Raw genomic sequence first — 26708 nt, 5'->3', positions numbered from 1 at the left:
TTGCATGCAAACACACAAACACTCATTGCAATCACTGTATCTAGTACAGTATGGGAAGACTGAAGGGACATGTTATCTCAGCAGGCCTGTCACTAATCCAGTAGATAGTGTTGAGATTGTCAGATACCATAGCGTGGATAAAAGACATCTCGGCACCCACTAGAGACACACACACTAGACAGCAGCACTGAAACGATCAATTAATCAATTGTTAGAAGGTTAATCAGCAATTTTAATAACTGCTTCTTAAGTCATTTAACAAGCGAAAGTACCAAACATTTGTTGTTTTGCTTCTTTCTCTGTTTTATATCACTGTTAATTGAATATCTTTGGGTTTTGGACTTTTTTTTCCAAACAAAGGCAAAGATTTGAAAAGTCACCTTGGGCTCTATGGAATTGTGAATGGTTGACAGATTAATCAACACTGAAAATAATTGTTTGCGTACATTAGCTTTCAGCAAAGCAAAGAGCAGTTCATCAACAATCTAGTTGGTGTACCTATGGAGCCATGGCCTGGTTAAAGATCTCCTCCAGACACATTAAGAAATATTAAAGTATACAGCTTTGAATAATAATTTGTGTCTGATAGTTTTCCACAAAAAAGTTCAACTGGTTAAAAAATTTCATTTCAAAAGTTTAACTATTGGACATAAGATGTCTCCTACTTCCCATTTTCGTTGTATGTGTGTTGGAGGTTCAAGTTTACATATCACATTTGTATTCTAAGTTGAATACTGGACCACGATTGTCATCTAAACTAGTTGTGATGTCACAAAATCCTGCTCGTATGTAGGCCTTAAACTCAGCAAGCAAGTGGAGGGTGAATTTAATTAGCGTAACAGCAGCACATTCTTTTATACATGTATGTAGATGCACTAAAACACACACAGACACAAACATGCAAAGAAACACAAACCTCAGAAAAACACTCAACCAAACAATATCCTGACTCACACAAACAAACAAAAGTAAAACACATAAACTTTGTACTCAGGGAAAGAACAAAAGAACAAACCAGAGCTAAAATCAGAGCACTTAACATGCATTATTAATAGTGTACATTGGGTTTCCCTGAATTACAGGCCAGAACCCAAAATGATTCAGAGGGCTGTTTCTGGTAGATTGAATTCAAAACTACAAGAGTACTGGTATGTTTTCATAAGCACGCTTCCAAGGGCGACACTAATACCTCTCAGCGTGGATGGCGTTGCATGAGATTATTCACAGTTTATCCTTGATTTATGTAGAATCCCTTCGCTGTGTAATCAGAAAGGCAGTTTATGCATTAATTTAGAGCATTATTGCATACTGTTCTCAAAACCACCCTATTCATTATTCTCTGTTTACATTGCCTTAATGAGGAAAGAGCAAATTTCTCATCTATCAGTTCTCTCTGTGGTGTTAAGCAGATCTATTCTAAAATAATGCAGTCAGCACACTCATATGGTCTGAGTGGGAAACTCCCTAAATCCATCATTTTCTGACTTACAGGCTCCTCCACTCGGCCTCTTGGAAAATCTTATATCTAATTCTTTTTCATGTCCCTGGGCAAAGCCGTCCTTGTCCCAACCCTTTTGGCGGTGACAGTGGCTTGACACTGTTTTTGCAGAGGAAAGTGATGCATGTTAAAATTTGATGAGACATTTCTTTCGTTTAGGGGGTTTCGGTTGGAGCTGAAGTGGGCCTGAAATGTTGAGGTCCTGGCCTCAATCAAAATGAGGCAGGTAAGAGGAGAACAGAGGCTCACCACAGATAAATCCTCGTCTTGACATAAGTGGTAGAAGAGTTGAAGGAGAGGACTGAAGAAGAAAGAAGACAATGTACAAACTGTAATTTGTCTTATAAGGTAGAGATGGTGGAGAAGAAAGGAAAAGCGAGTGCGAATGGAAGGAGCATCAGGTGACCATCCTGATAAAAGTGATATAAGTCTGAGGAGCAGAAAGAGAAACAGACAAAAGATGGAGAAAATAGAGGCAGTGGTGAATACACAACTACATTCTCATGGACAGCAGCAAACAAGAGTGAGCCCTGGAGGTTTTCTAAGCGTCACTCACGACTCTGGGCGGGAAATAAAGGAGGAGAAAGGTTTATGCACGGGAGGAACGGGGAGAGGGTGTATAGTAAGTGAAGAAGCACAGAGAAGGAGAAGGAAAAAAGAGAAAAGAAGAAGGGGACAGATAGGAGGAGAAGTGTTGTTTTGCTCGCTGGCCGGTCCTCCTCTGGCCCATGATTCATTGCAAATGAAATGTCACCCTGGCAGGCAGTAATGCAGGCCGGCCCGCTCCCCTGCAGCCTAATTGAATTTTACAGGCACATAAACAACAGGGGGGGGGGATAGTTATTAATGCTAGTGTTTACAGGTGGAGGCTTCTGATGTTCCATCAGAGAGTGTGTAAGGGCCTCTGGGGAAACATAGCACAAACCACACAGATGGAGGGGACGCCAAAGCAGGCCTGCCACTAACACGACTCCCTCAAGACACACGCACAGATACACATATAACCATGACACTAAAACTGTCTGCACTTTGAGACACATATTAGCTAAATACTACAGCATGCTTTTATCAGAATTACCATAGCCACTACTCAAAGTTCAGCGACGACCAAGGATACAGTTTGCCATTGAGCATATTTCACTGCAAGTCTTGCAAAATACAAAAAAAAGTGAAACACTTTTTGGTTACGCTTTATTTCATGGATCCCATAGTTACCCAATAATTAAAATGCAAAGGACTTCTTACTTATGTGCATTTGTCTCAGAACATTGTTTCTATGTTCCCTATAAGAACAAAATTACAGTTATTTCCAAGACCCATAAATACGTTACCTACTTTACAATTTCTATGGAAATAAACCACATGCTGAATACTTTTCCCTGACATTGCACTGTAAACTGCTTGTGTTCTCCCTTGTTGGTTAAGTAAGATGTGCTGGCAGAGCTTTTTCTGCAGATGACAGCCACTGAAGACAGTATAGGAAAAGTCAGCAGTGTCCCCTCAGGCAGCCCCGGGGGGCCAGGTCAATTTGTCCTATCCTGATAGAGGACATCACCTCCATGACAGCCAGGCAGGTTGGCGAACAAAGAGAAAGACATCTGCTGCACCAGTACAGACTGATTCCTGCAGTAGTGGTCAATTTCTTTCAAATTAACAAATCAGATTGAGGGGGATAGAAAGCACTTTACTTTAACAGCACTATCAAATATTGTGTAAATACGAGGCATGCTTAAAAAAATGGATTACTAAGGGGTATACCACTTTAATTCCAGGGAAATCAACCCTTTCTTTCATTCTGAAAATCATCAGTCCCTAAGGATATACAGGATAATCACTTAAAATACAAAAAGTGTAAAAGTTATAAAGGTACAATTGGTTCAGCAAGCTCAGCAAAGGCAATTTTATTGTGAGAGCTGACAAGAGATGATATTTATCTCTAAGAAAATAGTATATTTTTGACAAAATTGTAACAAATGACAATGCCACACCCTTCATTTATGGTAGTGCTACAGTTGATCCCACTGGGATATCTACTCCTGGGTCAATTTCATCCTTGAGGAGATGGGCACCTAGAGGATGAAGAAAATATAAAGAGGGAGCCTTCAGTTCATTTATTGCCACTTACAGCTCTGACAAAGCCTTCTGCAGGCCTCCCTGACCAGTGCACTTACAGATAGCACATACAGAGCAGCAGCCTTTTAAAGGTAACCGTAGCTCTAAGGCGAGCAGGTATGCTGTTCAGGAAATCAAGAGGAAACTGCCGTTTGTCACTGCCTGCAAGAATGGGATTTGAGCTGGACTACCACACACACAGCTCTATGGCTTGCAAACTCTGATACTGGTAGCCAGGGACTAGGTACTATTGCATATGCAGCTTTAGTTAGAAACACAGAAAATGCAATATGTCCAAACTCCAAAATTTATAAAAGTCATAACTTTAGTCATAACCCATAGATATTTAGGTAAGCTACGGTTGGCTTGTTGATACAAGCCCCCGTCATTTCTTCAAAATTAAGAAACAGTTCTACAATTTCAGCTTCAATACAACCAATGAGATCATTTCAGCCTCCAGAGTAGCTCTATTTTGAGAAATGGTTATTTAACCAAAACTCCAATCTGCTACATTCTGTCTTCAACCTGCCAACCTGTCATGCAAAATGTTTGTCTTTCTATCTAATAGCTGTGAGTGTCTGTCTTACAGTCTCACTGCCTGCTTATTCATCTTCCTATTTAGCAGCCAGTCTGCTTGTTTTGCTGTCTGTCCCTCCTTTGCCCATCTGTCTTTCCATCTAATAGTTCACTGGCTGGTTTATCTACCTCTATCTGGCTTACAATTGCTGCCTCATAAACTGGGATGAGATTTATCCTTGTGCCAAATGAGAATAATGACACAGGATAGATGAGGCTGGCTGGATGAGATAACACAGGGGAAGGACAAATAAAAACAGTGAGGGGCAAGGCTGCTTACATGTGTGTGGGTGTGTGTGCAAGCATGTGCATGCATTAGGATGGTAAAGACTGAAGATATGAGCTGTCAAGTTCATTGGTAAGACAATAAATATCCATCACATGCCTTCATAATAAGCTGACACCTCATGTCTGCTTAGTTTTATTTTGTGTGTGTTTCATGCTTAAAAAAATGTTGAAAAGGTAACTAATGCTTGTCAGTGAGTGACAGAACATGTGGGACTATTTTCGGATTTAAAAAATGGCCCAACTGTGTGTGTGTGTGTTTTTATACTACGTGTCCCTGGCTCAGCAGGACTCCAACCCTCCCTGCTGATTATGACCTTCCCGGCAAGCAGGCGGCCCTGCCCCCCCCCCCAAATCCCTCCATTCTCCTGTCTCCTCCTTCCCTCCAGCTATCCATCCTTCCTCCTTCCCTCCATCCTTGCATCCACTATCCCTTGATCCACCCATCCCTCTCTCTGTCTGACTGGATGATGCTTGCAGTCCTTGATCCAGAGCACAGAAAGGGGCTTCATAAATACACCATCCATCACCGCCAGCAGGGCCAGTTAAAACCACATGACACGCACACCATTGATTTTGTGTGTGTGTCATGTGTCTTCTCACTGCCACAACAACACATACACACAAAGTATATAGTAGAGCCAAACAAAAAGTAAAACATGGAATATTCAACTGTGCTTATATACACACACACACATCACTTGAATGAGTTTCCACGGGTAATGATAAGGAACACTGAACATCTGTGTTGATAAACATGTATGTGTGTTTGTGTATTTCCATCCAAATATTATATATGCATTATGAACTCATGCACAAAAAGAAGACAACAGTGGTGAGACCAATCTGTCCAATTTACAGCTTGTGTGTACACATGTATATTGTGCATGAACAGGTCAACCAATGATTCCTTGTGCAAGATTTTCTGTGCGCATATATATGTGTGTGTGTGTGTGTGTGTGGCCTGGCAAAAATGTGCATTGGCAGGCATGTGTGAACTCGTGTTTTCCCGTGTCTGATTTTTCAATCTGTGCAAACACGGCAATGGTTCACTGCACCACACAGACTCTCACTGTTCCACACTCCACCATCTCACTGTGTCCTGTGTGATGGATGATAGGGAGGGAAAATAACTAATTCAACAGTAGATTTACATTGTTCTGGATGGCGAGCAACACAACACACAGAGAGAGACAGAGGGAGAAAGAGAATAAGGGAAGAGGGAAAGTCAAACTCTTGCTACCTATGCTACCTCGTACCAGGCCAGTAGTTACATGTTGGTGTTCACTTGTGCATATGCATTGCTTGATTACTAATGTATTAAAAGAAGTGATATTAATGGACTGCAGAAAAACATGAATGAATTGTCATTCAGATCATCCATAAATGATTGGGGGATGTTTTGAAGCCTTGATTTACTGGATCCAGAAGATCCAAATTTGGTGGATCAAACGACAACCACTATGGCTGACTGTGATAGGCTGAGGCACCTGTCAGTCAAGCAAACAACTAGAAAACATATTCTCTTTAACCCTTAAAGTGAGAATATGTTACTTTTGAAATGAGACTTACATAATCTTCCTCTAACAAATGAAAAGTTTGATTCATAAGCAATAAATCATACTCTTCCTCATTCAGTTCACTCAGGAGTTTTAAAGCTACAGTCTTACTTGGTCTGGTATGACCAGTAGCTTATTTTGGCTAAAGTTAAAAAACTTTATATATTGCTAATATATATAATACGAACATTCGTGACTTTATGAGTCTTCTCTACTTGTGTTACATTTTGCTTTAGCATTTACCGCTAATATTGTCACTTGTGGCCACAGTGGCCACTGTTCAGCAAAAAATTAAGTAGGCTCACTTTAAAACTTTAATGGACTCTCAAAATTTGCTTTAACTACTGGCACCCTTACTTCTGTGGGATTGTTGAGATTCAACTATTACAAAAGAGAGGTTAAATAATTTTCCCCCTGACGTTACTACATTCTAAGTTTTCTTGGATCCACCATCTAGTGGCTATTTGAGGGACTGCAGCTTAATGCATTTTGGCATTAGCCTCACCATTCAGCCTTTGTGGCTGCCTGTATACACAATCTGAATAAAACAGACATATTTGAGTCCACTCAAAAAAGCAGTAAGCAAAAAGGTGTAATCTCTAGAGAGGGAGGACTCTGCCTGGGCTGTTACAGTATAGAGTATAAGATACTATATATATATTTGCATGTGGTGTAATAACATCTTCATGTATAATACAGATGAAAACAAAAAGTAAAAGGGGGTGTTGCAGTATGAGAAAACAGCAAGGGAAAAACACAAGAGCGACTCAGGCGCTGGGAGTTTTTTTTTAATCCTTTGGAGACACTTCTGAAAAGATTTGATCTTCTATTCAGATCACGTGGACAGTTTTTCTCTTTGTTGCTCAGTGGTGTTAGGACATCACAGAAAATTAAACCTCATCAAGCCAAGACACAAAAGCTCAGAGTCTTTCAAGCTGTCATCTCTCAGTTTCTGTTTTTGTGTTTTCTGTGGGTAGTCCTGCATTGCTATTCTTGACAGTTTCAAGGTAATCTAAAGAAGTCTTGTATATAGTGTTAAGAATTGTTTTTAGGTTGGCTACGGTAAGTTAAAGGGTATTTTAGGGTAGAATATAGGCTAAAAATTAGACTATGCATATATTAGGTTAAAGCAGTGGCTCCCAACATTTTTGACTTGTGTCCTCTTAAAACAAGTCTTAAACAAGATTAGGTTTGGTTGAGGCTAAATGTGTAGTTTTAGGGTTGATTTTAAATGTGTCTGTCCACGTCCTCTCTCTTTCTCCCCATCTCTCTCTCTGTCCTGACCCCTGCACTCCTACCCACCTCACGCCACCAATTTCTCAGTGTGCCAGTGGACCAGAGGCTCTGCAGGAGACCTCTATACCACACACACACACATATATGTGTGTGTGTGTGTGTGTGCTCGCGTGCGCATGTGTGTGATAGAGAGAGAGAGAGAAAGAGAAAGTACCAGAGAGAGAGGAAAAGACCATGGGACACATCCATGTGTGTAAAGAGAGCATGTAACAATTATTGATATAGTGTGTAGGCAAAATCCCCCACATCTCTGACAGAATATAAATATAAGATTTAGCCAAAGTGTATGTCTAGATTAATGTTTTTATGTTTTTGCTCAGCGATGTGTGAGCCTCTGAGTGCCTCTGATTGCTAATGAGCCTGTCCATCCAAGGGGATTATGGGTTGTCTAGTCAATGTGAGGACTACAGGTGTTTGTGGAACTATGCATGATTATACATCAAAACAATGAGAATGAGAATGTGTGTGTGAGAGAGAGAGAGAGAGAGAGAGAGAGAGAGAGAGAGAGAGAGAGAGAGAGAGAGAGCTGAGCAGTAGGCAGGCCTTGATTAGGTGTGAAGACAGAAACAGATGGAGTGGGTTATGGACAAATAACGCGTGAGCCTGTGAGAGAGTGGGAGTAAGCCCATGTCTGAGCATGCATATGTGGTGTTGTTTGTTTCTGCACATGCATTTGCACATGCATGTGCTACATATGAGTGTGTGGATATGCAAAAGAATGTGTCCAAGAAATTCTAGTGTACATTTACATGCATATGTGTGGGCGTGTGCATTTATGTGCATGCATGTAAGGGGGAGGATTTGGAGCACCAAGGCGCAGGTGTCCCTGGAAATGCTATCCATTTTCATTGAGATGTGGGTTCTGTTTTGAATGTGTATCAGTGTGTACGAGGGGGGGTGCGTGATAGGGAGGGTGATGACAAATGACAACAAAATGAGTAAGGCAGGGGGATGGAAAGCCAAGCTGGCACAGGCTGGCATGCCAGGCTCCCTGTGCAGCCAGGGGGGGCGGGCACTCTGTCCTCACGGCAGGCCCCTCAGCAGAGCTGTGAATACAGAGACAACAGCCGGCACATACACACACAGTCCCATATGCAGAGTAGCAGCAAACAGTGATGGCATCACAGCCTGTCACATGAAAACACAAACGTAAACCTTTGTACAAATGTACTAGGGGTACAAGTTTGTGATATCTAATAAATGACAACTGAATGAAGGTTATCATTTATCATTACAGTGATAGGATATCTCAAAGCATTAAGTCAAAGGCAAGTGATTGCTGTTTTAGTCTTGAAGATGCTTTGCAACTCACCAGAGGCTTTTAGTGACTGGTGGAAAGTTCCCATGCATTTCTGATATGACGGTATAGTACCAGGCTGTGTAGTGATTTTAGCATAGTGGCAACAATCAAACTTGCAAAGCTATGTGACTGGAGTCTGGGTCCCATAGAAAGAAAAGACTGAAGACTGTTTCCCCCATTTATAATCATTACAAAACAGAACATCTCACACATTCAAAAATGACTCCTTGTATTATCGAAAAAATAGTTAAAGTCAGCCCCTGAGCTGGTTTGAGCAAATGGGTTTAAATGTGTGTCTAATGCTTCTTGGTTGCATTTACACTTGGCTCTTTTAATATTGGATAGTCATCCAATCTGCCCAAGACGCATGAAGTGGCATAGATGTGGACTAATGCACATGCTCTATAGGCTAAAAAATGTGAAAGTCTGATGAACTTGCATACCTGAGCAACTTAATTGAAATTAATTGACCCCAACATTGGAACACAGTATCAAGGTCTCTTAACACATTCATGGTGGGATGTCAGGATTGCAATGCAAGTACTTGCAATTCAATTTTGATATCCTTTCCAAGACACTTCTTTCCATCATATTTTCATTCATTTGATTCAGACAATTCTCACATGCCATGTGCCATGACTCATGTGACTTCAACATGCGGACAATCCATAAGGTTAAACTCCTCACCAATAAATAGAACTGGGTGAGCTGGTCGAACGAGTGACAAAACATCTTCAAGACTAATTCTGCAAATCCAATTACCTTTGACTTTGCACTTTTAGATACATTTAAGATAATTTCTTTATTTCACTCCTGTGACCACAGTGAGACCTGTACGTTAAAATAATTACTGCTTTAATGCAATTTCTGTTAAGACTTCCTTGTGAATAAGTGTGTGTGTGCGTGCGTTCGTGTGTGCACTGCTGCGCTCATCATCTTTTGACCATTTCGACAGAATAAGTAAGTTTCACCGAGGTTAAATGGGGGCAGACAGATCTATAGACTGATCCCACATCAATTTTGAACAGATGGAAAGTTATTAGTGGAGGTTGAATGGGGATGGAAAGAGGTGATTGTGCGACAGCAGGGCAATTGCTCGACAGTGCCTTCTATAATATATCTTTTTTAACAGAGGAGGAGGGATGCACATGAATGGCAGCCAGGTAGCATGAATGTGTGTGTATCTGTGCATGTTATTTGTGTGTAATTCCCAGTCTCCCTACTCTGTTTCCTGGAGCCCAGGAAAAAGAACTCTCTCTTTGACTACTTCTAAAACCTCTCCCTACATGACACACTTGCATGTGCACAATAACATGGAAACACTTGTAAGGTGTCTTGGGTGCCAGCGTCTCTCTGCTGTGTCACTTCGGGACACAAAGCATTACATAGTCTGACATAATCAGACTTATCTTGAGGCTAAGAGGCAGCTTGTCCTCACCCAACCTTTTATGTGTCAGAGTGTTTCACCCGGGATTCACAATCTACGCCTTATCTGCAACTGTGGCCCAAAGTCACGAGTGTGAACGGCCCTCAGGGGTGGCGGTCATGTGACTCGACACTACATGGGTTCAAATCACAGAAGTTTTTCTTTCTGTTCACCATTTCCTGTCTTTGTAAACAAATGACAATATATAGGCCTTTCTGCTTATCAAGCAGAAAGGCCTATCAATAAACAGCAGCAAGTCATTTTTACACAATCTGTAAATACTACTAACTTCTATCCTATGTTTTTCTATCAAGAGAGATATTGATATTGTCCTGTGAAATCCACTTATCTCCAAAATGTCAATAAAGACTTAGAAATAATCCCCTGTTTTCAGCTTTGCGATGATGCATTTTTCAGATAATCCAACAGGTTTTTTAATGGTTTATTTAGTTACTGTAAAGAAGTAGGAAAATTCTCTCACCAATTAAGGCTTATTTCTTCAGTGTTAATTCAAAATTACCAAATACATGGAGATACATGGTTTTCACTGGATGTCAACATTCTGTAAAAACATGCACAATATCATTATGTGAAAAATAGCATGCTTCATACACTAACAGTCAGCTACATATGCATCTTAGGAAGAGAAGAAAATGGTGCTGCACTTAGTGGCTGCGCTGTTAATCTTCCCTCATTGTTCCATTTTGATTTATATTCTATTCTCCCATCTGTACATCATTTCTATTTGCTGCTGAATAACACAATTTCCCCACAGGGATATATTTAAATTTCTTATGCTAGGATTACATTTTAGGTTTTTACCTGATGAGTTAATCAAGAGCACCTAAAATGAGAGCAACTAATTTCAGCTCCTACAGTGAGTAATATTATTCGCAACCATATGTATTGTTTTGTGCCTTGGCAATACTGTAGTGGTCCTAGAATAATTATGAAATTGTCAAATTCCTGGAAAATAAACTAAACAGAGGAAAAAAGGGGAAAGGAAACAAGGAACTGTCACACTATGACAAGGAACAAAGCTGTCTTAATCTCTTTTTATGCCTTACTAACATCATACCTGAGTTTCTTTTACAGGATTTCTCCCTCCTTAACTGAATGTTTGATTCAGCTCCGTGGTCATGGGTGAGGTGGAGAGAAATGAGGCTGTCATGTCGGTTGAGTTAGCAACATGATTAAACTGGATGCCAACCTTTTCTAACTTTGATGCATTCATGTCGGCTGTATTTAATTCATGAGTCTGGTGTGGAAGATTGAAAGCCGTAAGAGGAGGCAGAGAGGGGAGAGAAGGTTGGAAGTAATGTTGTAATTTGCGGGTTTATCCCATCTTCTCACTGATTCTGCCTGTGGCCAAAGTTCCCTCGTCTTTTTCTCTTCCTGTTTTATTTCCTTCCTCTCCAGTCTCCTCTACTTATCATTACCCCCAAGACCTGTACTTTGTCCTCTCTTCCACATCAACTTTATTCTCTTAACTTTCTGTTTTCGATTCCAACCTCTCAACCTCCTTGTCTTTACTCTCATCCAACACTCATTTCTTTCTACGTTATCCCCCCACTCTCCTCCCTCTTTTCACTTACATTACTCATCCTCCCTCCCTTTTTTCTTCTCTTCCCATCTCTCATAGGCATATAAACATACCACCAGTGTGTTTGAAATCATCCTCAGCTTTTACAACTCATATTTTATACATTCAACTCTTTTTCTCTGACCGCTCTTTTCTGCAACTCTGTGTATTCCTTCTTATATTTTTCTTCCCCTCAACATTTTAATTTCCTTCCATACCCATAATGTCCTCTGATTGCTTTTTTCCTTTGCTTCCTTCCTTTCTGTCTTTGCATCATTCTCCTTTGGTGAAGGAAGGCAGGGGAAGGATAAATGATGAATGCCTGGCCTCCCTCCAGCTCACATTTTCAATAACCAAGGGGCATTTTAATGGTCCTTCTGCAAGTGAGCACACACATATAAGATCATGTGTGTCTATGTGGGAATGTTTCTACATTTATATCAGTGTGTGCAAATGTTTGTTGATCCGAGTGTGTATTTGTGCTTTTCTTCCCACTTGTTGTACGGCTGGCCGACTAAATAAATACATCAGATGCTGGGCTCAAAAGAACACATTTGTCTTTCTCCCAGTAGAATATAAATTATTTAAAATGAAAGCTGGGGAGAGAGATGACTAACAGTAGCAGGTGACGTGGCTGGAGAGGAGAAAGATGGAGAAGGATGGAGGGAGGGGGAAGGACCAGATGGGCAGGGGTGGCACCGAGCCAGGGAGAGCTGGTATAAAGAAAAGGGGTAAAAAAGTGTGATAAGAGAGAGAAGGGGAGTGAAAGAGGAGTCAGAAGCTTGAGAGGGAACGTGGGGGTGGTAAGTGATAGCAGCTTTGAGAGGGGGCTTTTGTATAAAGGCACAACTCAATTGGAGGGAAGCGAGAAAAGGGAGGCTCATGAAAATAAAAGTCAAAGAAGAAAATACGCGACTTCTGTCTGAGACAAAAAGAGTTAGGGAGGGTTGATGAGGACATGACAAGAAGTGACAACAGACAGAGGGGAAGATGAGTGCAACAGAGGGAGCGACTTCAGAAACATATGATTGAGCACTGGTGCCCATTTAAAATTTTGAGCACACACAAAATCTCTCTCTCTCTCTCTCTCTCTCACATACACACACCAGATAAGTCACCAAGCTTCTCCAGCAGATTTCAGCCTGTTAACCTGACTCACCCTGCCTCACCCCATCTCACCCTACCACATGGTACCCACAGGGGGCAGGGAGAGAGGTTTGGAGAGACAGAAACAGCATGTTAGAGAGAATATTGAAGGGGGGGAAGACGGAATAAAAGAGGAAAAAAGAGAAAATGAGGAGGTAGAGGACAAGAGAAAGAAAGCAAACAAACAGAGATTTTAGAGGAAGTCATGAGTATCGCTGAGATCAGTGGGATAGAAATTACTTTACACTTCTTTAGCAGCATAGGGAGTGCATGAGGGGTAAATGGGTGAGGGAAGTAAAGAACCGAGAGGGGGAAAGGGGAGGAGTAAATTACATAGGGAAGGAGAGCAATAGGAAGGAATAGCAGGGTGGTGAATGTGCCTGGAGCCGGATTGTGGAGCACCAAACAACAGAGATAATAAGAGAATCTACTGAAGGCATGCGCCACACTCAGTAATTATATAGAAAGAGCAGCCTGCCTTAATTAGAACAGGATGGAGCTCATGAGTGTGACAGAAACACACACAAAAATACATGCACATGAAACGCAGCATTTGTGAGGTGAATTACATAATTTATTTATTTATTTTATTTTTTTGCTGGTGGCATTTCATAATGAGATTGGAGAGCATGTGTGCGCTCATCACCGCGATTACATGTAGTGCTATTTTGTGAATGCATGCATGGGCGAGATATATTTTTATAATGCTGTGTGTGCATGTGCAAGTCTTGCTGACAGAGTTAAAGCAAAGGATGATTCTACACTACAGTATATCACTTTTAACTGCTCTTTTTTTAATTTCCTCTCTTTTTCATGTCCTCACTTTTATTACACAAGAGGAAGCTGACTGGGCACATGCTAATTTTCAGTAACAACTTCCTTCACATGTATACTCCTCTTCACAGTCACAACTAGAAGCTGGTCAAGTGCCACCACAGTCTTCCAGGCTTCTGAGGAACTGAGGATTAAGTTTTTCTCATCCACTTTAGATGCCAGGGTTTTTCCCTTCTTTCATTCTCTCTATAGTTTATTTGTGGTAACTTAATTTTAAGAAATGAAGCAAGGACAGAATACTAGAATTTTAACACCACATACATTTTTTTTGTTTCAGCTTTTCTACAATTAGATATTCATTCAGTTATGCACAAAGCAGGATAATTGGAAATCTGATGTTCTAATTTAGTGGATGTTAATATTTCCCACAGATTTTAATCCAAACTCTCACTGACGGTTTGTCAGTGGGAACTGCATTCCACTTAACTGCTTATTTTAAATCATTTACAGCAGAATTTTGTCATTTGAAGGAGATCATATAGTTTGATGGTTAAATGTCTGAATGCCTGTTTATGTTTTTTGATTTTGCTCTGCATTGACTTTTATGCAGTTTCCTCTGCCTGTATTTTTAATCTAATGTGATTACAAATTTGTGCTTGGGTCTGTTTTGTTTTTTATAAAGAAAATAACAAATATGGCTAGCCATGTGGAAAAGCATCACGGCGTGTGTGTGTGTGTGTGTGTGTGTGTGTGTGTGTGTGTGTGTGTGTGTTGGGGAGGGTGTCCTGCATTGTTAGTGTTTGACAATGTGTTCAACAAAGTTTCCACTGTTCTACATTTAACCTGTTGTTATGAAGTTAGTTAGACTGAAATGTGGTTAAAATGCAGGTGAATTTTGGTTTATGTTTGGTGACGCCCCCCTGCCACACCTGTTGCTGCTATTTAAAGGCACGCTGTTCAAATTTAAATCTTTGCTTTGCTGAAATATTCCTACCTGTGAATCCTAGCTCATCACAATATATAGAAGCAGGGTAAAACCTAACATATAGACGTCACTAAATAAATAAAAATTCCTTGGAAATACAAAGTTATTTTTTAGCTGACTCCATACTACATAAATATGCAAAATAACATAAAACCACCATCTCATATTAGCAACCTGGGAGTTTGTGGGGAAAAAATTACAAGCAAATACAGGTATTGCTTGGATGCATTACAAATTTGGAATTCTTGCTGTATCTTCTTGTTAAATAAAGTTAACTTAATTCATTCAGCCATTTAATAATCATGTCTGTATCAGCATTAAAATAGCAGAAACATTTAGAGAAGGTACATTATGACAACAGATGCTATAATCTGAAGTAATCCAGTGTTGCCTGGGTCTGGCGTGACTGTTACATTGTGTGTGGTAATAATACTCTTCTCTACTGCACAACACTATCTGCTTACACCGTTATCAGCTGCTCACTGACTATTCAATATTATTGACCTACACTGAGACACTTAGTGCATTTGCACTCACTCAGTTACACAAATAGACCCAGGAGTAAATAAAACGTATAGAACCTGCACTAACTGTATACACACAGAAATTAGCTGAACATTATGGTTATTGCCTGCTTTGCATTCATTATATTATGTTTCACAGCAGTCAGTAATGCATGTCCTCTAAGCACACATAAGCGTGATTGTGACACACATGCACAATCTCAAACTCCCTTACACACACTGCTGTTATCACACTATCCATTTCTATCAGACACACACAGAGACTCAATGTCTTTCTTCCACACACAGAATGGCATCAACCCAAGTGCGTGTGTGTGTGTGTGTGTCTGCTGTGTAGTTGCACATAACAGAGCATGCTACCGAATGTGTGTGTGTCCTCTGTGTGTGTATGAGCAGTCCCAGCGCAATTCCTCAGTTTAGTGGAGCATTACGGCTGATCAATAGCTCTGGTGCAGTGGGAGATGTCGAGGTTGGGGCTGCATATTCATACTATTACGTGCTGAACTGAGAAATTAAGCACTACAGGGGAAGTGTGTCTGTGTATATAGTATATGTGTGTGTATGGGTAGATTGCTCTTAAGGAGAATGACAGGCCATGTCACCTAGTAGACCACAATGTTATTCGCTTAACTGTACCCAGGGAAGGTCGAGCACCAAAGATAATAAGATCTCTGTTTTTTCTCTCTCTCTCTCTCTGGGCTTCCTGTCTTCATGCTGTCACTGGACTTCACCATCCTCATCTGCTCGCTCCTTTGGCAACATGCCTGGCCTGTCCTATTCTCCCTTTACTCCTGCTTTTCCTTCAAAAGTTTTTATTCTCCTGTCACTGTTAGAAATCACATATTTCTCTCTCCTCACCTTTGTCTTTCCAGTGTTTCCTGACTTTGCTCATAGCTCATCACTATTCTTCTTTCAGTGTTGGTTGGTTTGTCTGTTCGTCAGATTTTATTGTCCTCTGCTGAGCTTTTATTGTAGAAAAAGCATTGTTAGTAATTACAAAAAACAGGTCAAGCAACACATACTTTGTTTGCACACAGACCAACTGCCAATATCAGTGAGCAGTACTTATCTCCAACTGTCAGACACTTAAGATGACCAGAAATTCTGCAACAAAGCTAAAGTTCTGCATGACTTATGATCAGCATAATTGCTTCTACCAACTTTACTACTAATACTTTTTCCATTTGCTTTTGTCTGTTCCTTTCCAGGTGTCTCTCACTTCCCCTTACCCACCTGTTTTTTGCCTTTGTTCTTCTTTGTTCTAAACACCATAGTCATACAATCCCACAATTTCTACCCAGACTTCTTGGGCCAGATGCATAAAACTCTGTGTACACACAAAGCCAAATATGCATTCGTATTCTTTTCGCTAGATTCATTAGTTTTAAAGTTGTGCATACTCGTGGTGCTTTTTGATAAATCTCAATCCTCGTGGAACTGGGTACACGAGAATGAGCCTCATTTCCACTCCCACAGCAGTCATAAATGGATATAGACACACCCTCAATCATCCATTTTCACATTAATACTTTTGCCTGTTCCACCACTCAATAGACCTATCAATGGAAAGCACGTCAAAGAAGAGGTGCAATTTTACAAATTGTGGTGGTGATCTCAATCATTACCAAAAGTCAGAAAGGTAATCACTGATTTAGTTCATAGCGCCATTTAAGAACAGACTTCACAATAAAGGATAAAATAAGGAATGCACGATAATATCAGCACGCCATCAATAACGGCCAATAAATTATTTAAAATGAAACGTCATATCGGCCCAAAATGAACGTTTCTGCTGATATGATGGGCCGATAAGATTCCGCTTTAATTATGCACATGCGACGCAAGTATGTCTGTGGTGTGGAGGTTTTTTTAGGGGTCCGAAATGGATTGCAAAGCTGCCATTTGCAATGATTGCACAGCATCTGTCATGCGAGGAGGAGTCAAATCGCATTCCTTCAACACTACAAATTGAATTGCCCATCTTAAGAGCCGTCACCCCGATCATTACGACAAATTTGTTTAGAACAAAGAGAAACAGCCAGCAGCGGAAAAGTTTTCTTATTTTGCCCTGTGAATGTGTACATTTTGAAAACCATTGTATTTTATGTTTGCATCTGCCAGTGGGCCATCGTGCTAAGAGTAGGCATAATAATATGTTAATTCCGTTACAAGAGAGACTTGATGTTCTCTGCAATTAGGTGGGAAAAAATATGTACATATCGGTATCGGCAATGAGTTGTAAAATATTGGCAAATTGGTTATCGGCAAAAATCCAAAATCGTGCATCCCTAGATAAAATGAAAAGAAATGAAAGAAAATATTAGCACAGGGAAATAAATTGATGTCTCCAATGTAAATAAAAAGAATGATAAATCATATTAATTAGTGTAATCACATTCTCACTGTAGGTTCATCTTTTATAAATACCAATTTGTGTGGGAAATGGAGTATGCATGTTTTTTGTGTGTATCCATCGTTTACACATCCGGCCCATTATCTCTATTGCTCTACATCCGCCATTAATCTTCTACCAACCCCCTTTTCCTCCATTATCACCTCTGTCCTCCTAACACCGACTGATACTTTATACATTTGCCTCTATACAAGTTGGTCTCTGTAAGTCTGCACTGTAAATCACACCAACTAAATTCCAATAATTTCCAATAACAGCAATCAATTGCAGCCATCAACCAGAACAACATCAGCTCACTACGAAGAGTTCAGCACTCCTACTAAATTACCCCTCCATTACAATGCACACAGTCTGCTGTCCAGTGACTCCAACACCCACGCTGCATTGCACAACAATGCAAGATGGGGTGTGAAAGCTAACAGCAACAGCCAGGCGATCAAACTGCTGCTGCTGTATGAGCAATGGGTTGTGACAAAGACTCCAATACTGTCCCTCTCTGTTTACGTCAGAGTGCAACACCCCACGCCACCCACCAGCTCTACACTGACAGTGCTTCATGTATGTGTGTGTGTGTGTATGTGTAGACCATTCAGGCTACATGCAAATGTTAGAGGAGAGACTGTGGTGTTAAACTCAATAGGGCACAGCCATCTGAAGAAAAGGGACATTAGTCATTGTGTTCACACTCACACATACATACACACACACACACACACACACACACACCAAGATGTTCAAACTGTTCAGCGTTATGGTTCACATACCACACCTCACATGTCGATATCTTTGGACTCTTTGGACGCACGCATGAAACAAGGTAACTTCACTGACAAAGCGAGGCCCTCAGCATTGATGTCATTGTCAGTGTTGAACAAAAGCAGGAACGGATTGAAATCGAGTGAGAAAGGCTTTTCTGTTTTCCTATTGTCCGTCTTTTAAAAATAACATCCACTCTGCATCCTTCTCCTTATCTCAAGATTTGTTAACAGTGCTTTCTTTTTGATTTTTCCTTTCATTCCTTGCTCACATGCAATTATTTCTACTCCTTCACTGTTACAGTATCTGTCGTATCGTTCACAGCTCCTGTGTCTCTTTTCATAAGGATCAATCTCTCTCTCTCTCTCTCTCTCTCTCTCTCTCTCTCTCTCTCTCTCTCTCTCTCTCTCTCTCTCTCTCTCTCTCTCTCTCTCTCTCTCTCTCTCTCTCTCTCTCTCTCTCTCTCTCTCTCTCTCTCTCTCTCTCTCTCTCTCTCTCCATAAAGGGGAACTCCACCAATTTTACACATCAAAGTCTGTTTACAAGTTTGGGGAGTACAACTGCATATGTGAAAAAATTGAATAAAGCCTTTTGTGGATCCAGTGGAAACTGCTTGAAGTCTGATAAATTACTTATGTGATGTCACTTGAGTCAGCGTCGGTTGGTGATGAAGACTACAACTCTGAAAATTTCTATCAGTGTGGAGTTAGAAAGCAGTGAGTTTACCAGATCGCTGTAGCCTGCTTCTCATCTCTGCTTGAGGCTAGCGGCTCGAGGCTACATTAGCCGCTAGTAGCACAACACACCTGAAACTCCAGACTGTTGGCAGTTGAGTTGCATTGTGGGTAATGTAGGCGCCCGGTTTCGACAAGGAAGAAGTGGAATGCGTGGAATAAAAAAAGACTATCTCTAGTTATGCTGCATCAATTTTTATCCTTTTTTTAAACTGTCCATCATGTGTCCAATAATGTGATAGGAGTGCAATGCTAACTTGATGGAGTACTCTTAACAAGGGAAAAAGTCTACCAGTGTGATGACATAATTTCAACCATTGTCAACCAGGACGGTGTAGTCCCTCATTCGTCCAAGAGTGTTCTATCATAGAAAAGGTTTCAGTCGTAGTCATCTGGACACTGTTTTCAGAATCAAGACATTTCGGCTCCCATCCGGAAGTCATTCTCAATTGTGAAAAATGGACCAGGAACTCAGAAATTTAAGCTACTCTGTGTTACTTAAGCCCTACCCTCAGGAAGGCGTCTACCTGAGTATCTGTTGATTACTCTGCCTAGTTTCACCTGAAACTGACCTAATTGTTTCCATGATGGCCCAGTAATCAGTAATCAGGCCTATTGTTTTCTGGCTGCACCTCCCTCATCACTGTTAAGTACCTGATTAGCATATGATTGGTGTGACCAAGGTGCTAATACACTGTGGTAAACTTTGGGCAGATTGAATCTCAGACCACCATTTCTGTTCAAAGAGGGGTTTTCTTTTTTCTGACACTAATTTCTACTAAATTCTTAAACCAAGTTCAGTTATGCTGGAAACAGATTGACATAATCATACTGTGCTGGCAGATTTTTGTGTTTCTGTTTCAAGAAAATGCAACTTTAAGGGCTCAAAAATGCACAAAAGTTCATTTAAAAGCTGCATATTTTTTTGCAGTGTTCTCACTTTCTGTTTCTTTCTTATAACAGAGAAATTGTTCAGTTTCTTCTTATTCTGGCAAAGAACTGAAAGACAAACAGTACTTGAAGTAGTCAAACCATCTTCCCTCCCTCCTTCTCCTACCTTCACATCTTCTTTGCAAACATTTCTATGCCTTGTTCTTTTATTTGGCTCTTTAGTTCTCTTTTCTTTACGCAGTCCCTTTCTTGTTCCTTTTGTTCCCTCTTTGTTTTCTGTCCTCTTTCATCTATCCATGCATCCCACTGTCTATTTATTCATTCCCTACCTTCACAGCTGCTGTGTCCCTCCTCGTAGCCGGCACTGCAGCTGCACTTCCCAATGGGCACCAGCCATTCCCCTTCGGCACTGCAATGCATCCTGGGAGGGCTGTCTGTGTCAACCTCAGAGTTGTTGACGCAGGTGCCGCGCACCTCTACCAGCGTGGCGAAGGCCGCCTCAGCCACTGTGTCGGGGAACACTGCCAGGTTCTGGACGGTTGCAAGGCAGCGTTTGTAGTACACTCGCACAGCCACTAGGGCCACGCAGGCGCCGACGTCCTGGAAAGCCAGGTGGAAGCCCTTGCGGTTGAGGTGGCCGATCTCACGCACCTCCGTGTTCAGCTTCATTTTTCTCTCACCCAGGTCACCCTGCGTGAAGCTCTCATCAGCAGCAATGGTGTCAATCTTGGTGTAGCGGTCCTCTCGGGTCACACCCCCGAGGTCCCTGTCTGACTCCACATAGAGGAGGTTGAAGGTCTCCTTACAGGTGCCCGCCACACCAGGGATGCTGTTGCAGTCACGCAGCGTGAACTGGAGCTCCACGAAAATGCGCTGGCCACCTCGGCGAGCCACCCAACCGGTCTGCAGCCAGTTGTTCTGTTGCGTGGGCTCCATCACGTTGCACACCTGGTACGTCCGGATAGGCTTGTACTTCTCATCTACACCACTTATCTCCTCCCACTGGAGAGATAGAGGCAGGTGGGGAGGGGGAAAAAGGAGGAGAGAGGGATAGCAAAGACGATTAAAGGTGGAGATGTAGTGAAGAGGATGAGAGAAAGAAGGAGAGGAAAGTAGAACAGCAGGAAGGGAGGATGGTCATGGCAAAATGGGATGGGAAGAGAGGCAATGGTATAGTTAAAACAACAGAAGAAAAAACAGTGGGGAGTGAAGTGATAATATGAGGGAGTGAAAAGAAAGAAAACAAGTAAAGTGAGGTGGGCGGGAGGCAACAGAAAAATGAAGTCAAAAGACAGACAAAGAAAGAATACAGTCAGTTCAGGTTAACAGTCTAATGACATAATCTGATTGAGTGGGTGTCTGAAAAAGCATTGGCACACAGATTCTTTAATAACATCACAGAGAAAATGATAAACTGCACATCCACAGCAATTACATCAGCCTTGAGTGGTGTTTCTGAAACTATGGGTCAGACCTTAGTCTCTTTTTCAGCCGGTTTCTTTTGATCTCCACTGCCTTTGGTACTATAAAGTAATGGCTTTTGAGAAGAGTGTTTGTTAAATATTTCTGCCTACACTCACATTTAGTCTCAAATTGGCATTGAAATGTCGATAGTTACAAGTTGTTAGTGATTGAGATTCTCTGTGCTAATGAGCTGTGAAATAAAGTGGTTTTGTCTTTTAATGATTTGAATAATTGATAATCATTTGTCCATCTGCTGTCAAAAGTTGTTGTAAGTGAAATGACTGACTAAAATGACTAATGTAGAATTCAAAGCTACTTTTGCCTTTCTTCTAGATGACACCATCAGGTAAGGGGCTGAAAAAAATATATTAGGTGGTGTAGGGCTCAGAAAGGGGAAGGGTTTTAGGGTTTCTTTTTGCTGAAGGGAGGCTAGTGTACATTTTTTGGGAGAGCAGGGGAGGGTCCGTTAACTGTCTGTTTATTGTAATCTTTAAAACATTTACATCAAAAACATGGCTTTTGTGTGTGCCACAGGCCATAAAGGTGTATTTGGCTATAGGCAGAGGACAACAATCCAGTCATAATTTTACCAGTTGGTGGCTGTATGAAAATTATTTTCAACTAACATATTAAGGATTTAAATTGGTTTTAACCATCTTAAATTCTATATGTACTTTAAGTCACTAACAGTAAACAAATTGTACCAATGCAGAAATGTTATAATTTTGAGTTATTGGGGGAGGGTGTTAGTCAAGGGAAGGGTCCAAAGAAAAATGTATTGATAATGGAGGGGGCCTTGTTTTTTTATAAAATGAAACATAAGGTTCATGCAGTGTTTTCTCTCTCAGTTCTATTGGGACTGGTAGGTGAGTCAGACAAGTCCATTAATCTTAAATTTAACTTTGCATGCGGTCCAACAGCCACCTCAAGCTGACAGTGATTCAGTATGCTTTACACTAAACACTACATATGTGGACACTATTCTGTATATGTCCAAAACATGCTGTTTATAAAATAGACATCTTGGGTGTGTTGCGCATGGAAAGGCCAACTCCAGGTGGGAAGTTGGTGACAAACTGCTTCGGCGGTTAATTCTTTAAAAAGGGCTCCTGCATTTGTCTTGCAGTCATAATTTAGCGCTGTGGTTTTTACAAGCCAAATCGATCGATACGGAGGGGGACCATTAATCTGTGGCAGCATATCTATGTGGCTGGTTTGGACACTACAGTATCCTAGCCTGGATTAGCAGCATTGATTAATAAAAATGATGAGCTCTGGACTGGGAGAGAAGTGAACAAAAAGTGTGAGAAAGAAAGTGAATGATGAGTAGAAGAAAGAAAAGTAGAAACAGCATGAACAGAGAGTACGGGAGGGATGAAAATGGGTGGTCTGGGTCAGCTGTTAAGCAAGCAGCTGTGGATTCTGGTGAGTGAACAAGCAAATAAACATACAGACAATGAAAAATGCAAGTAAGCACACTTACTCCATTGGGGGGATATGACGTCCAACCCAACTCTGCCTGAGTCTCTTTAGAATTCAGCAGCACCACTGCAAGAAATAAAGGGGGAAAAACAGACAGACGACCATAAGGTAAGAGGTCAATTTAGGAGAGATTATAGAGCCTGTTTGCCTTTATTTTATCTTCATTATAAATAAGTTTGTCAACAGTGTGCCATGAGGGCATAGCAACAAAACACAGTAAAGACTAATGCATAAAGGAGTGGTCTTACACTAATAAGTCTAACAGTGTAAGTGCAACATGACATGTTACATTTGGAACAATGAAAGATAGCCATTAACACTGATGCAGGCTTGCCAAAATATGGTGAGGGTGAACGTATCCTTTGATAAGTGTATTAATACCATCTGTTGAGGACTTAAGCTGGAGCTTTCAAAACAAGCCAAGAGACAAAGAGTACCCTCAGTTAGCTTTCAATGTTGCAGCAGAGAAAACACTATACTTAAAAGTCTGCGTTCTTTGCGTTTTCCTCTCAGCACCATGGACAGAGAGCAAGAGCAAGTGTTGAGTGTGTTTTCAGGACCATGGACAGCTACACAAGAAATACGGTGTGAAGCCAGGGAAAGCTCAGTGGATTACTGCTTATTTATCATTAGCTGCTCAAATAAAAAGGCACGCAGCAAGGTGAAGTTTCCTAAAAGGGACTTACCTGAACATTTTTAAGTGCAAGTATTTCTTATTTGTTTTAGATGTGGCCTCACCACAATACAAGTGGAGGAACATAACTACATTTACTCTATTACTGAAATTAAATACAATTTTGAGGTCCTTTACGCTGCTATTTATACTTGTACTTCACTATGTTTAGGGGGGAATATTTTACTCCACTGCATTTATCTGACAGCTACAGTTAATAGTTACTAGGATTTTCTTTGTTTAAAAAAAACAATTATTTTTGATAATTCAAGTAAATTGTGTTGCTAAAACATCCATACTCTTAATTACAGTATATACAATGTAAGATAAGGCTGCAACTAATGATTCACAATTAATTAATCTAATTTTAATCTAAATATTCTTGATTACAGTAACAGGTATTGCCTGAAAACCAAAAGTACTTTAGCAGGCTGTTGGCAAAGTTGGCATGGCAACCAAGAAGTTGTTTCATACTCAGTAGTATGCAGCAGGCATAAATGAAAGCCATCATCAGCACATATATCTTAATCTATAATGTATTATCAACATCTGTAGTGGCATATGGTGAGCTGCATTATCGCCTCATTTTTAAAGGATTTTGCTGATATTAAAGTTACCCATGCTTTAAGCTTGTCTGCTTAAAAAGACCTCCCACCCACCACACACACACTTACTTTTAGGCTCTCTTACAGTGTTTCCAACACCTACAGCCTTGAGGCAATATGAGTTCTGGCAACCAGACAAAGCCACTCTGTGCAAAGACTGCTATTTTCATCCTTGCAAAATGCTACTTTCACTCATGAACTTCAGTGTCTAACCTGGCTTTAACTTTTGTTTTCTGTTTTGACTTTCAACCACTACAGGAGCCTTTTGAGGGCTATCAAAAACAGTAGACTCCTTGACAAGTAACCATTTCTCCTCATCCTAAGCAAGTCTTGTGTTCTTGAAAAGTATGACTTTGATCTCATACCCGCTGCTACATGACAAATATTTGGCCACACCGACATTAACAACAGGGCACATGGACATCCCTGTGAGCAAACAGCAGAAACCTACACAGTGTGACTTATGCTGTAGGCCTTGAAAGATGTGGCGACTCAAGACCTGTAATCTTACTGACTCATGCTCTGACAAGGAGGCTATGGCCTCTGACACGAAGATGTGCTATTATACAAAAAGGGAAGGAAGATTTTTGATGTGTTACACTTTCACAGAGTAGCAAGTGTCAAAATACACCTATCAATACAAAAAGATGTTCTTACATTTTTTTTCATCCCAAGGCATTGACTTAATCCGCTCAGGGGAGCAATATTAATACAGGGTTACATAAATGCTATTTGAGATTTGTAACAAAAAAAAAAGACATGCTCTTCAGTGTGTCACCACAGTTTGGATAGCCAAAACCCTTAGAGGCCAATGAGAGTGAACAGTTTTTTCTTCTTTTTGGGATTTGCTTGAAAAGGAGACACTGGCGCCTTGGCTAGAGTGCAGGGAAGCCTTGCTGGACCGTGAGAGATCCTTTACTAAAACACTTAACTTTATTGTTTTTGGGTTAACACTGCTGGGTGACCAAAGCATGGTTCTGTGGTTAGCTGATAACATAGAGGCATTTGGAGAAGATTAGAGCGGGAGAGGCCAAGGGTGGTGGAGAGACACAGAAAGGCTGAGGCGGGAGGTGAAGAGAAGCAATGAGAGAAAATAATCAGCGGAGGAGGGTGAAGAGAAGCAAGAAAGAGAGCCAACATGAAAGAGTCGGCAAGAGAGACCAAAAAAGAAAAGGAAAACGGAAACGAGCACATGAAGTGCAAATACATGAATACTCTGGGTAATACACAGAGGGATCAGTGTGCCTTAGTTAGCAGTCAGTCAGTCAGAGAGAGACTCTGAGGGCAAAGTTGGCACTATGATCACACACTGAATACATAAGTCCTGTAATCACAGCCTAGTTAGACAGACTAATGGGCCTTTAGGGGCAGGGGGAGAGAGAGAAATACACAGAGAGAGAGAGAGAGAGAGAGAGAGAGAGAGAGAGAGAGAGAGAGAGAGAGACAGATAAGAGAGAGAGAGAGAGAGACAAAACATTTTAGCAAAGAAAACCAAAGCTGGGGAAGGAAGGGTCAGTAAGAGAAGGAGAGAGTGAAAAAGTTAGAGAAAGAACATGTGACAAAGAAACAAAAGCTCTCCCTCTCTGCAACTCATGGCTCTGACTAATAGCCGTGACACATTAGCGACTAAACACCAATTTCAAAGGTTGTTTCATAAATAATTGCCTGTCATTATGAGGACAATGTGGATCTGTGAGCTAATTTTGCTTTTTTGTCCGTTTGGCCTCAGCCCTATTTAGGACACACAAGATGAGGCTGACTTTCATCACTAATAGATAAAACAGTCACAGCCAAATGACTGATAGACATAAAGAGTAACAGAGCCTAGTGCGCTTTAGCCACATTACTTGGAGAGCTGAAATGAAGAGAGCATGCTTTATGTCACATAAGAAGAAGAATTGAACATCTAGTTGCTTATGTTTTGATGTGAAATTAAAAATGAGCGGACATGCGAGAGAGCAGAAGAGTGTCAAAGAACTTTTATCAGAATGTCTGAAAGAGTAGACTATAGAGACTAAAAAAGGTGATAAGGTGATAAGGTGATAGGTGACTAAAAAATAAAAAACACTTGATCAATTACCACAAGAAGGCACAGAAACTCAGATAGTAATGGAGCAAAGGCTATCTTGATGCCTGCCTTGAAATTCAAACCTTTCACTTTAGCAAAGTGAAGTTCTAGGAACCACTATTTTGGATGAGAGGCATGCAAAAGCTGACATACAACATGAATGCTGAAAGGATTTTTTTGTGCACTTTAGAGTGGAAAACATCATCTTGTGTTTTTCTCTTAGAAATGGGACCTTTATGAGGGCTTTCAGGCTGCAGAATGCATTATGGGAAGAGACGAGTCCTTGATTTGAGAGTGTAGATTTCAATATCATGTGTGTTGTCGCTGCATGTGTCTGACTGCCTTCATGTATTTGCGTGAGTGTGTTTGAGGATGGAGGAGGCTGAGGTTTTAAAGAGATTTTTAGTAGCCTTCTTTGTTTTGCAGTGAGGGTTTCATTAGTGTATGTAGTGGTGTATCTAAAGTGTAAGCGTCTCTTTCTACCTCCTTCCCTCGCCTCACCCACTCTTTCATCTTTCTCTGGTTTGCGTGATGTATTAATTGAGGTGTTCAGCCTTGC

General features: G+C 40.9%; 1 protein-coding gene across 3 annotated transcripts in view; it reads right to left on the bottom strand.

Annotated features, from left to right (window-relative positions):
- LOC122864511 (ephrin type-A receptor 7-like) overlaps positions 1-26708 on the bottom strand; it is a 151848-nt gene that overhangs the window by 89925 nt on the left and 35215 nt on the right. For all 3 annotated transcript variants that reach the window (XM_044171997.1, XM_044171995.1, XM_044171996.1), the window contains exons 2-3: positions 22805-22869; positions 20187-20859 (exon numbers count right to left, since the gene is read on the bottom strand). In XM_044171997.1, the coding sequence (XP_044027932.1) occupies positions 20187-20859; positions 22805-22869 (738 nt within the window). The remainder of the gene's footprint in view (positions 1-20186; positions 20860-22804; positions 22870-26708) is intronic.

This window comes from Siniperca chuatsi, linkage group LG17, assembly GCF_020085105.1.
Source record: "Siniperca chuatsi isolate FFG_IHB_CAS linkage group LG17, ASM2008510v1, whole genome shotgun sequence".
Lineage (NCBI taxonomy): Eukaryota > Metazoa > Chordata > Actinopteri > Centrarchiformes > Sinipercidae > Siniperca > Siniperca chuatsi.
This window is presented reverse-complemented; position numbering and strand designations above follow the sequence as displayed.